Raw genomic sequence first — 13,766 nt, 5'->3', positions numbered from 1 at the left:
TGCATAAAAGCAAGAACTACATTGTATGTGAATAACTGGAAAGCAGAAATCCTATTCAGAGGAACTGAGAAAGCAGCCAAGAAAATTTTAAAATATTGTTCACATGAGAAAAAGGTTCTTTTTCATGCTCCAAGAATTTATTTTTCTCAACAATAATTGTACCAGAAGTATTTGAATGCAGTGATGGCTGGAAGGAAGCCATTGCAGTGTAGGAATGTAAAATATGTCACAGAATACTGGTGTTTTGAGAATATTCAGCTTTTTTCATGGGGAAAGGAGCTTTATATACTTGGTGTAATAGTACATGAGGTTAATATACCAAGTCATTAGTTTGTCAGACTTCTACAGCAACATTTCTAGTCCCACATATAACTGAACCTTACTAATCCAAGTGGATTTACTTTTGTTGGTAATGCTTAAAAATTCTAAATGGAATGGCTATGTTCATAATGGGATTTGTAGCAGCTGAATAGATTTTGTGTGTCTGAGTCACATTTCACTATTCTGGGAAAAATCTCATAAAATTATAGGGAAAATTCCAAAGGTACATAATTTAAATAATATGCTTTAATTTCCAACATCTCTTCAGCTTAATTAACCAGTAATGGGACAGAAGTCTGGATTAAGTTGATTATAGTGATTCATTTATACTTCTCTCAGAAATGACAACAATAACAAAATATATTTACTAAGTGTCAAAGCAGATAAATTTGTAAATGGTTCTTTCCTTACTGACTTGTGAGTTATAGTGTTTCTAGCTACTTCAATAAATTGTATGTGGGTGAAATGAATGCTTATATACTTGGAAGTATCAGGTATTCATTGCTGTCTTATTTAAAGAACACAGAATTCCTTGTAGTTCCTCTGAACTGCAGTTGCGATTGGACCTTTCACACCCCATTTGGAAAAGCATAATAGGAGTGATCAGAACTTTAGTCTGATTTCCTATGTATGCAAGCCAGTTTCTGAGCTCCTTCCCTGTTGTAAAGTTACTCTTCTTTTCATACATTTCCATCAGTTCTGTTCAGAGAGACAGGGCAAGCAGTTGCCTCTGGAATCCAAATCAATTTGATATAAAAAGCCTCATTTCCATTTGAAAAACACTAAGGCATCTATGAGATTTTGATTTACATTAGTTCACTGAATCATTCACTCCTCCTCACTCTTCATCAGTGCTGAGATGATTTCTTCTTTGATTAACTTCAGATAGATGTTAGAACTGTTCCTTTGCATTGGACTTTCATATACTTTTTTGGACTTCAGTCCTAATTACTTTCCATTGCTAGTGTGAACTAACTACCAGTGTGTTTAAATGTAGTAAGTGCATGCCAGTGGGATTTTATAAATAATAATGCTCTCTTTCAGGGTCTATGCTCTGGTATATTTTGTTCTGGTTCAACATTTTTCCAGTAGTTTCCTAAAATCTAATCTTTCTTGTCTTGGTTTTCAGTATGTGTTTTATATATTACATCTGTATTATAAAAATTGCTACATGTCCTTCACTAAAAGAAACCTAATGATCTATAAAGAATGACTTAAAATTTAAAAAAGGTTGCAAATACAGCTTAGTACATGCATGGTATTGAGCTGCTGAGCTGTGGGGGATTTTTTGTCATTTTCTGTTGGTTTTCTGTTGGGAACATAGTTTCTGCCCTACTAAATTGAAATTGTAGTCTTGCTAATTGTTCTGGGTCTGATGAAGGCTAGTTATGATATTTCTCAAAGGAATTTGTCAGCAATTTTTTAACAAACAGCACTAGAATAAATTCTTCAGGAAAATTTCTTTCGAAGATTGGACTTCAGTTTGGGTATCCCATGTGCTAGTATATTGCATCTTCTGGAGTGTTTTTTCCTTACCTTTATGATCTGAACAACATCAGAATAGAAGCAAACACTGAAATCTCATTAGTCACGAAACAGAATTTTTGCTGTTGGCAGAGAAATCCTGATATAAGGCTAGAAGACACATCCATGAAATCTTATGCTGCAGTTTTACACCATCAAATCCCTTGCCCTTGTCAGATGTATGAAATGAAAGTTCTTACATATAAAAAGATCTAAGATACTCCAAGCATAAAACATTATCTGATAGGAATCTCAGGAAGTTCAGCAAGGACATGATCTGGAGTGGAGTAATCCTGTGCAACAGAACAGACTGATGTTAAACTGGTTAGAAAGAAACTTTACAAAAAAATACCTGGAGGTCCTGGTGCTGCATGTGAATCAGCAGTGTTGTCAGCAGCAAAGAAGGTCAACATCATTCCAGGCCAGATCAGGAGTATTTACCTAGCAGGTAGAGAAAATGATACAGGCTCTTCTCGGAGATGTGCAGTGAAAGGATAAGAGGCAAAGGAACGATGTAGGAACACAGGAACTTGTTGGCTCATCTCAAGGGTGATCAAATACTAAACCAGGCTGTTCAGAGAAGCTCTGGAGTCTGTACTTGGAGTACCCAGAACTTCAGTGGACAGACCCTAGATCCTTAAGTAATCTGCTGCAGCTGGACATAATTTGAGTAGGGATTACGAGTAGATGATCCCTGGAGGTCCAACCTACAGGATACTGTGATGAAGAACAGTACAAGAGAAGAATTCAAGTTAATGAGGTACAAGGAGTTCTCTTACTGTGGTTTGGATAAAAGATAATAGATGTTGCTGTGCAAGTCTTTTTTAAATTCAATTTTTGTAGATCATCATATATTATCTTCAAGGGCCATCCAGTGCCTTAACACCAGGATGTGAAGCTAAGACTCTTCACAAACATGGTTTTCTTAAAAGCTATTGTACACATTCAGTATGGGTTGGACCCAAAATATACATTATTTTTAAAGAACTGAAGGTTATGCATGAGTCATGCACATGAGTGTTCTGTGATCAGTTGCAGTTTGCATCAGGCAAGTTCAGCACTGCACTATGGAGATTCATGAATATTGGTAGATCCAAAACAAAGTCTTTTGAATATTTTCACAAATATGATAGTAATTCAGCACTCTGAGACTGCTTGGTTTTGTTTTTCTCTGATAACACACATTCATTTTCTATTACTGGTAGTTCAGACACATTGTTATTTACAGAGTGTTAAATAGGGCTATATTCTGAGAGCACTGAAAAAAATGCTCTTAAAACTTTCTAGGTCAAATAAATTTGACATTTAACTTCTGTTATGTCCAGATGCAATGGAGGTGCTCTACCAACTTTGGAAGGGTAATTGTATTTTTAGAATTTATTTATAACTGTTTTATTTTTGGAATGCATGTTTTATTAATCAGTAGATTTTTCATTAGTCACAAATGAATTGGTATAATAGCATAGGCAGAACATTGGCTGGGTTTTTTACTATTTGCATATTGTAGATACTTTTCATTTCTTTAATATTATGACAGAGGGAATGTTCCAAGAAATTTTGGCACATTTCCTAAGTTGCCAAATGCTGCAGTTGTATTTTAGTTCATGGACTAAGCTTGCTTTCAAATATAATTTCCTCAGTGTTATAATGAGAGAGAGTTTCTTAATGGAACATCTTGTACCTAACAAGAAAATTTTCTTTTTAATGTATTTTTTTCTGTTCTAATTTGATAGTCCTATATATAACATTGCTATTTTTAATGTACTCGTATTTGTTCACATAGGAGTTCTAGTTCTCTTACCTAAACATCACCCCAGGAAAGCTGTGGCATTCCTCTGTTCCTCCTTTTCTCTCCCAGTAGTATTTAGAGAATATGTTTTAATATCAGAAAGCTTTTATATGGCACCTCAGAAAAAAAAGCCCAGTTTATTGATAATGTTTTTGTTTGCTTGTTTATTTTTTTTCTTTTGAGCGTATGCAGGCACCTTAGATGTGAGGTCAAAGGTTTCCCCCAAGATTCAGCAGTTTTATGAAATAAGTTGAACATAGCACTCTCCAGCTAGGAGGTAACAGCATTTCACTTTTTATGCTCGCTGCTGTAAAGCCTTGCTGAAAAGTATTTATTATGGGGATGTTTCAAAATTTAAAACAGAAAATTTAATATTTCAAAAATCTGCACTTGTTGTGAACGTCTGAACATGTAGGGACAAAATATAGGAAAAAATATGTAATCAATATAACTTTGGTTCTTGAGAAAATAATAAGGCCATTTGTAAGCACACCAAGAATGGAGAAATAACAGACAGCATTGATTTCTTAAGAACAAATGATGTCTAATCAATCTAATTTGTTTTCTCACTGTTGTGCATGAGAGGGACTGTGACTGTAATGAAATATTTTTGTATATGTTGTTTTATGTCTTTTTCTAAGCACAGAGGGGAATCCATTTTGCTAAGCAAGATTGCTCTTGTGTCCTTGTCAGTCTCAGGCTTCACCTTTCTTTACAGAAAGACAGATCACAGATTAGAGTAAGGAAGGAAACGTTTTAGGGTTATGCAGTAGGTGTGTGAACCTAAGGGCCACTAAGCACAGTTACAGAAGCATCCTGTTCTGAGCAACTGTGCTGATGTTCTGTGAAAAATTCAGAGTGTTAAATAGCCTTTAAAACATCTGATTTCATATCTGAGCAGTTTCACAGTAGGCTGCTGCATAAAGAAGCGGAAACATATATTCAAGATATTTTTAAAGATTTTTTTCCATATTGTGCATGTTATTATTATGTTACTGGCAAGCCTTTAATGCTTGAAGAATTTAATTAAAGCCTTTAAAGAACATAAAACACGCTGCAAAAGATATAGTAGATATTGTTACTGAAATTGTGAAAATTAAGGATTAGAGAAACATTTGATTTCTGCTTTGGAATAACAATACCTTATGAAGGAAAATGATATGTGATATGGATTTTCCCTCAATTAGCCAAAGACATTTTCAAAAGGCCTAATTTTCTAGTCTATGAGTTGGTTATGCTGCCTCTAGGAACTAAAATACAATAAATATATACAAAATAAAGGTGTATAGAAATGTGCTGATTTATACCTGTTATGGATAAGGGGGTCTTCTCCTTATAGGCATCTGTTTCGATATATAAAATAAGACCCCTCAAAGATGAATATTTCATTTAGTAAAGTGAGTAATTGTAGAGAAAAAGATGGGTAACTGAAAAAAAAGATTTCCAGAAAGGTGGAGGAGGATCTACAGCAAACACTGAACCTGGATTTCCCAAGCTGTGGGATAGGTTCCATCATAACAGCATTACAGCCTGGAAAGAATAAATTCTGCTCATGTCAGTATAGCACCTGAAGCCAAGTTTGTGCAGGAAAAGGCTAAGAGTTGAGTTCATTGCCTCAAATTACTGAATTGTATGAGCTAATATGCCCCATGTCATCTTTTGCATTGACCTGTTCCATCTCTCAGGTGGATATTTTTCCTAAATTTCTGAGTGAATTGTGAATAAATTTTAGTTGTGACAATAAAGAGTGTTTCCTTTCTCTAATACCTTTCGAGTTTGTTAACTGCTGCTGTTCAGCCTGTCTACATTCCAGTCTTGCCCATTTTCTGTGACATGGCAGTAGAATGGAATTTGTGTGTGCATCTAATAACACCAAACTCTTCAGAACACTGTTTACTCAATTCTCAAAAAGAGATGTTTGATTGAATTTCACTTTGGGGAGGCAATAAGAGAGGGAGGGTTGTCTTGCAAAGTGTTAATTGGAGAGTCTGAGCTTTTAGTATTAGTTTATTGTAATCGTTGACTTAAGTTAAAAAAATTATTAATATCTGCGGCCTCAAATCATAAGGTGGCAACTTAAATTAAGAAAAAGAATGAGGTTAAAGAATAAAGAGGTAAATAAGATGCCCAGGTTGTTTGCATTAATTTTATTTGTTATTACATTGTAATGTAGAGTTCATAACACTGAGATTATTATGGTTTAATTATTTTAGTGACTGTCACTGAGAGCTTTTGGATAAATTGCCGCCTGTAGAAGACAAGAAAAGGGCAAATTCAGTGCCCACTCTATCAAATAGGGAGAGACAGAGTAGGGAATGTAGAGCATTTTAGTTTCTGAAAAAAAATATCAGGCAGATTATTAAATTACTTGGAAGCAATTGGGAATGAGATGGAAAAATTGACTAATTAATAACAAATTATGTTAAATCAATCTTTCTGTGGAAAAGGTAACAGATCTTGTAGTTAGTGGATGAAATGCATCTTGAACTAAATGCACATCTATTTTGCCTGTGTTTTACCTAACTTTCTCGTGTCTTAGGCTAAAGAACACAAATATTTATTATAGAAAAAGCAGTTTTGAGAAGTCTTGTGGAGGTAAACACATAGCAAAGCCAGTGATTGCCAAAATGAGCGCTTCCACTGAATCAGTTATGGATATGTCTAATGCCATTTGGACAACACTTTGTGGAGAACAGTGATCTCTTGCTGTGTCCTTTATAAAGCTGTGTGACAGGATTAGTACAGGCAGGCTGCACTTTTGCTAATTTCTGACTGCAGTCCCATTGAAAACTTGTTGATTATACTCCCAGAGTTTTTATTATGCTGGGAGCTAGTAAGATACAAGTTCCTTTGGGAGTAAAGTGCCATTAAACTGAGTAGTGAGCCTCCATGGGGTAATTCAGTATTTTCTCAAGCGCTGGGGGTGAGTAAGATGCCTGTGTATGTGGCTTTTGTAAAGCCCCCCCAAATGATACCTGGTAGTGGTGTACACGAGAGTAATATCTTGTTGCTCCTATAACTGATGATTTTAATACTTTCTTCCTTCCCTGTGGAGTCTTTTTTTTTCCCCTGTAGCTGTTGGGGTTCTGAAAGCTCCCATGGCAAGGGATGGTCACAAATATAACTTGTGGAGAAAATCTCTGCTGCCCTGATGACTTTTTTGTCCTTTTGGGGAAGGAACTCATGGACAAAATTAAGTGTTTCACTTAGTGGTGGCAGAGAGACCCTTTAGATCTTGCAGTGGCAATTGGTGGTGAGTCATTTAAAAATGGACAAAAAAACCCTACAAATACCAGAATTCTCATAGAACAACACTCACCCCTCCTTTAGGCTCTCTGTAATCTTTTTCCCTGTCTTTTCCCTTAATGAGCATATATGATAAAGTAAAACCTTTCTCTTCTTTAAACTGAATAATTAAGTAATTTTACAAGTCTTAGCCTATTGACTATGTAAGTTGAGTTCAGGAAATGAGGAAAATGGAACTGATGATGAAATCAAATAAATCGGCCCCAGAGCATGAAATGAGCATAAAAAAATCAGTGTGAATGATTTTCAGTATTGTACACCTAACTGCAAGAGTTTACATCTGTCAGTAATGTTTTTAGCTGAAAGTATTTTCTGTTGTTTAAAAAAGCCTGTTTTAAGATAATCCTCACTTGCAGAAAATGCAAATTAAAGAATATTTTAAGAAGCTTTTCTCATGGTATTTTAAAGGATTTTATTTTGTTCTAGTTCTGCAGTACCTCCTTCACTGTTGCTTACAGCAGTAACTTGATTTAATGTAGATCTTTATATGGGATATGTAGAATATAAATCACAGTTGTTATTGTGAAAGTGAGCAGATATATTTATCTTGGTTCATACTGCTGTTCCAAAAATTTTATTTCAGTGAATGTACAGTAATATAATGAATTTGTTAGGATGAAAGGAAGCAGTCAACTATGGAAAAGTCCTATAAATTAACCTAGCTGAATTCTGTTGTGTTCCAAAGTGCAGGCAATCCAATTGATACTAACCACAGGATCCTGTGGAGATTAGTGTGTACAATTAAATGTTGGCAACAGTGTATCCATGGGAACAGCTATTGCCTTCATATGGTGGTTTGCAAATTATTTCCTACTTCCAAGATGAAGTTTCACTCCTACCTTTGCTGAAAGTTAGGTAAACAGCTCAAGAGCTGTAATATAGATTGAGATGTAGTATTTCTGTACAGACAATGTTTTATTCAAATTATTTTTGTCTCATTGAAAAGAAAAAGACTGGCATCTCAGTAGGGAAACATTCAACCATTGGATTTGTAGATTTTTTCCTGTGTGTTGTCTGCACTGTGACCTAGTGGAGCTCCTCTCCCCAATGTGGGAGCCACTTGTTGTCTCTTTTCAGTAGGAAGCAGTCAGTGGTGCAGAGGCCCATGAGCAGGAGCAATTTCAAGTGGATAGAAATTAGTGAGTTGTCCTTTATTTTCATTAAATTAGACTAGCCCTAGATATTTGAAGTGTGTAATTATAAGCATGTTCGCTTTTAACAACCTTGATATTTTTGAAACTAAGTTGAAATGAATAACGTATTTCATTTTCTGCTCAAATTGTAATGTGTGCTTGTTCCTTGGTTTTAGGGAAGCAGATATTTAGCAGCAAAACAGAATTTAGGATCAGTGCACTGAAGTTCCACCCTACAGAGTCAAATGTTTTCATTTGTGGAGGGTTCAGCCCAGAAGTTAAAGCATGGGATTTAAGGACTTCTAAGGTAAAGCAAATCTTTTTTCTCTTTCTCTTTCCAAATGTTCCCTAGGTTGTGTCTGCTGTGTGTTATCAAGGTGCTAGATGTACTTACTGGTCTTTCATTAAAATGTTACTGTGAGGTCTTTTGCTTTTTCACTGTGTTCCTATTCATTGAGATGAACCTCTGTAATGTGTTTTAAGTGTTATGAGGAACACTTTACAGAAAAATATAATTTTTTTCTTTCTGTAGATAAAAGTTACATATAGTTGAAATAAACAAAACCAATAGCTCCTTTGAGGATTGTGAAAAGCAAAGAAACAGTACAGCTAATTTGCTCCTCAAGCTCTTACATGTGGGTCAGGATGTGTACCTTATGCCTGTAACTTTTCTATAGAAGCCTGGAGCAATTTTTACAATTATGAAGGGCCACAGAAGTGTGAAATGCCTCTGCTTTTACTTTGTCATGAACCACAAAGAACAAGGCTCTGCTTTTACTTTATCATGAACCACAAAGAGCAATGTGCTCCCAGCTGCCATTGAGAGCTCAGGTAAGACCAGAGCTGTACTCTGCCAGTGGAAGTTTAAGGTAAGCAACATCCTCATGCACAGAACAGCTCAAAGAGAAGCAGGGACTGCAAAGTGATTATTTCTTTGTTTTCCTTTGAATATCACTGTGGGTAGATCCTACTCATCATAGTTTGCCATCTGTTTGCTCTTGAGGATGGTAGAAGGGACTTGAAAAACATGAGATAGCATAGCCACACCTTGTCTCTGTCTGTGATGTACTAGGAATAATAGGTGAGAGATAAAAGGAGATACATTTCAGGTATGAGGGCTCAACAGGAGAGCTCTGAAATCATTGTGGGAGTTGCTCTGTTGAGAAAACAGAGTATTCTTGTGCAATTAACAATCAAGTTCCTGTGCTGCAGTTGCATTTGTCACTGATGTTTGAGGAACGCATTTAATTATGTAGGATCTCTACCACATGAATAAGTTCTTAAAAGAAAAGCATTAGTAAATACATATTGAGACTGCCACATCTGAGGCTACTCTGAAAATAAAATAACTGTGAGTTTCAGAGTTACAGTGTTAGTATGAAAACCTTTGTAAAAGTGGATCGGTCTCATTGCATCCATCATACTTGTATGATGTCTAGTTTTCCTTCATAGGGATGTGAAGAGGTTCTCAAAGCATAGGTCTGTGAAGGAAGATGGTTCTAGTTTTAAATTGCAAAAATATAAATGTATTTAATAAAAAATACTTTTGTAAATTTTTAAAAAAAAGGAAATTAGATTTTCAATTTTCACTGTTCCTCCTGGCAGGGAACTGAGGAAGAAGGACTAATAGAAGTCTTTGCTTCTGAAGAGAAGGATCAGTGGTTTCATAGCATGGAAATGACATAGCAAATAAAGTTTTTCTTTCTTGAGATTCTCTCAGTAGAACTTAATTGTGGGGAGGAGGTGCAGTCTGTAATTGAATCCTTCAATGTCCTTTTTAACACAGAGAACCCACTGTTGTCATGGTATGCTGAACTGCCTTTTAAGGTGCTTCAGGAACTAAATGGGTGTCATCTTTTTAAGGCTTAAATATTGTTGATTGTTATGTCAAATTTGAGGTCTTTGTAGTCAAGGAGAAGATGGCAGATGTAGGTGACAAAACATTCTTTCAGAGATTTTCTGACTTGGTCCAATAATCTTTTCTGGAAATGATACTGTAGTTATACAAAAGTCAAGTGATAGTCTGGCTGTGTATAAAGCCAGAGGCATTCTTTCACCCCATGCCATTTCTTTATGATGGATTTTGCACCTGTGCCCATCTTTGAGCAACCATCTATGAGAATCTGTGAAGATGATTTTTCTCTAGATTTGAAGTCAATTGTGATTGATGAGCACGGTCATGCCAAAACTGGCAATGCCTTCAGCTTGTGTGTGTCTAGAGTGCCCAGTCTTTTCAGATGGAAAATGATAACTGATTCTGTTCTACAGTAACAAATGCCTGGAGTCACATGTTGCAAAATGTGCCTGTCAGGGTGGTTCTCCTGTTGTGTATGATTGTGGAGGAATATGTTAGAAATATTTCACAGGTGGTAGGACACAATCTCAAATACTGATAATGGAGAAGGCACTTCAGTTTCAAGGAGATAGAAGATTTGTTTACAATAGGTATTTATAATCCAAGACTTATACTTGAGTGAAACTTTTTTTCAGCAATTCTGATACCAGTGATTTTGATGACAAGATCTGAAGACTGCAAAATTGGCATTAGCTCAAGTAGAGCTAAGGGGCTAGAGAACAGATGTTAGTGCTTGTGCTAGATAGATTGGTTTTGAGTTGTCTCCTGAGTCTGCTACTCTTCTGTTGTCAGTATCTCTGCCAATCTGCAGTAGTTTTATCTTTGAACAGTGTTACAGTGTCACCAAGACAAATGGCTTGAAAAATGCTGTTCTTGGCCCTTTCCCCCCTCTTGTGAATTGTCAGAGTTTCAGTAGTGCTTTCCCTTGGTACCAGACAAGGTATCAAACAGTACTGTATTCCAGACGATGAGGACAATAAATGTGTTTGTCTCTTAAAGCAGATCCTTCCTTTTAGGTTTTAAGTTCTGATGACACCTCGGTTTAACCAGAGCCAAACTGTCAGTTGATGTTTCTGGCAAACCTGATTAAAGATCAGTCCTGCATAAAGGTAGATTCAGAAAGCAGTTCTTTTTGAAGAGGAGCATGCGATGCTTGACCTGGATAGAGCCATCAAAGCACCACCAGCATCCCAGACTGTGACTGCCAAACATTGCCAGCCACCTCAGCCTGATGTTCTGCAAAAGGTGCCTCCTACAGAAACATGTGCATCTCTGTGGACTGGAAAGTGTTCTCAGTGAAACTGTTCCTAAAAACTGGTGGGAGAGAAGAAGCATGTCCTTCACCAATGAACAGTGTAGCTGCAACAGGGACCAGGCAAACAGAGAGGGGTAGCACCCAAAAAAAGGAGGCAGTAAGGAGGAGCAGCAAACATCTGAGTGGAGCTTAGTATCACCTGTGCATCATTACTGCAAAATATTGTAGTTACATTTCAAACTCTTAGGTATTGAAGGAAATATTGGTTAGGCATGAATTATCAGTGTCATCAATGTGTCATGTCTGCCACTTCCTAGTTTTGGGGGTTTTCAATGGATTCTTCAGGTATTCCTGCTTTCAGTTTATATTGCTGTCCTTATTCACATATCTTTTCCATTTTACACTGTCATAGCCATAGTTAAAACTGGACAGTGTCTTAGCCAATATTTTGAAATTTGTCTTGTTCTAATAAGTGCCATTTTCTCTTAACTGAAATAGATGTCTGAGACCTCATGCCACTTTTGTTTCAATTTTGACACAAATAACCTTTCTATCTTCCAAGTTCTTTCATCCTAATTAATTACAAGATTTTCCTGTTTTGCTTGTTCTTTTCAAGAGTGTTAATCTGTCATTCAGTTTGGAATGATGTGTGGGTGAACCAATGATTCTTTTTGTTCCTATCATCACACTCCTGATAGCTTTTTCAGGCTTTGCAGCATATTTTGTCAATAGAGAGAACACCCTAAATCAGGCACAAATGAACAAATGAATGTTGTTATTCATCGCACACTGAAAACTCAATTTCAGCATGTCCTGGTAATTTAGTTTCAGGGGTCATTCTTTAGGATATACTCCTCTGTTTTAACAAGCTATCCTCTTGCACAACTTAAAATTAACTGTGAGGGAAAATGATTATTTTATCAGGAAATAAGGAGATTTTTTCCTGGAAATTTAGAGCAAAACATTAAGCATAACAGAAAGAGACAGAATGAGAAATTGCAAAAATGTTGTCCAATTACACATACATGCAGTGGTCTAAATGAGCTGCTTTATGGCAGTGTGCCACATTGAATGCTTTCTGCTGATGGAAAATGACATAGAGTAGCTCATATTGGTATTTTTAAAAGTTAATGCTTCTGACCAGGACCATGAATTTGTGAGCATTAATTACTCATATTCATGATTTGAATGTGGTACAACAATTGGATTTGCAAGTCCCAGAGAAAATGTAGCAAGTTGGTTTGAGGCATCCTCTCAGCTACTAAAACACTGAAAAATTTTAGGGGAGCTAATAGCATCCCTGCTTTACACAATGTAAGCCTTGCTGATGTGTATAAAAGAATCTTTTAAATTCAGTTTGACAGTTCTCTCATGGCACAGGGGAAGTGGGTGAGTGGCTGTGTGGTCCTTAGTTGCTGGCTGGGTTTAAACCATGACAGAAATGTGCAGTAGGCCATTAATTAGAGAGGCAGACATTAAAAAAAAAAAAAGAACAAAAAATGGGGAATGTTGAAAGATGCTTATTGCTATTCCTGTTCTGTTGAGCAAATAGGCAAAATAATTTCAAAGGTAGCATTGGGTATTAAGCAAGACAAAGAATGAAAGAACAATAAGGCAGTTTAAATCTTTAAGATAGAGCTAAACAATATACTTCAGATAAATGAATGGATGGGACAGCTTATTAACCTCTCAGTGAAATGTAAAGTATACAGCATCTCAAAATTAGAGACACAAGTAATCAAAGCCTGAAAAAAAAATAGAAGAGGCAGCTGAATAGCCTGTGGAGATTTATTATAGTGGTATTTCTTTCTGTTTGTGTTAAACCCAGTTTTGTCTCTCTGGTAAAGAGATTATTCTGGAGATTTTATATTATTGTATAACAGATTGATTAAACTTATGAAAAATTTGGAGAATGTTTATAGAGGTTTTATGAAAAGACCAGAAAACCTGGAAGTGAGGTGCTGTGTTTTAAAAACTAAAACAATCTGCAATGTCAACCAAGGAGGGAGCATCATATTGAACAGCCCCATGGGACCTTTGGACCTTGGAGCTGAACTTAGATAAACCCCATAAAACCCTGCAAAAAGAAGTGTGCAATAACCCCAAGACCTTAAAGTAGTTATGTATTTTAGAAGTATTTCCTTACTCTGAGCCGTGGAAGAATTTCATAAGATGTTCAGCATAAGCCAGCCACAGTCACCCTTTGTTTTGGCTGATCTACATTAGATTTTCAGACAGGATACAGTATCTATTCCAATCACTTATTCTACCTGAAATTTTAGTATTCATTGAAATACCAAAGAGAAGAAAAGATTGAGACTTGTATCCTTTAACCCAGAAATAAGGACCTTATTGGGTTCATTAATGTAAATATGACTACAGATGGGTTCTTTTGCTTTTTAATTTAGGTTTCTAAGCTTACACAGATGTACTATCAGAGAAAGACTACTACTGTAGCTGTTTAAAACTGGTAATACTTTTAAAGGAGCTGAAGTTCATTATATGGTGAATGGTCAAACTGCATTGAACAATGTATTTACATGTGTCAGCAAGGTTTGCATAGCTCTGGTGAAAGGATGTACA

The 13,766-nt window shown here is 36.1% G+C and overlaps 1 protein-coding gene across 1 annotated transcript in view; it reads left to right on the top strand.

The window, feature by feature from the left end:
• Positions 1-13,766, top strand: part of WDR25 (WD repeat domain 25) — a 60,614-nt gene that overhangs the window by 35,104 nt on the left and 11,744 nt on the right. The window contains exon 4 of the mRNA XM_063159951.1: positions 8,250-8,380. Within this exon, the coding sequence (XP_063016021.1) occupies positions 8,250-8,380 (131 nt within the window). The remainder of the gene's footprint in view (positions 1-8,249; positions 8,381-13,766) is intronic.

Source organism: Melospiza melodia, chromosome 6 (assembly GCF_035770615.1).
Source record: "Melospiza melodia melodia isolate bMelMel2 chromosome 6, bMelMel2.pri, whole genome shotgun sequence".
Classification (NCBI taxonomy): domain Eukaryota; kingdom Metazoa; phylum Chordata; class Aves; order Passeriformes; family Passerellidae; genus Melospiza; species Melospiza melodia.
This window is presented reverse-complemented; position numbering and strand designations above follow the sequence as displayed.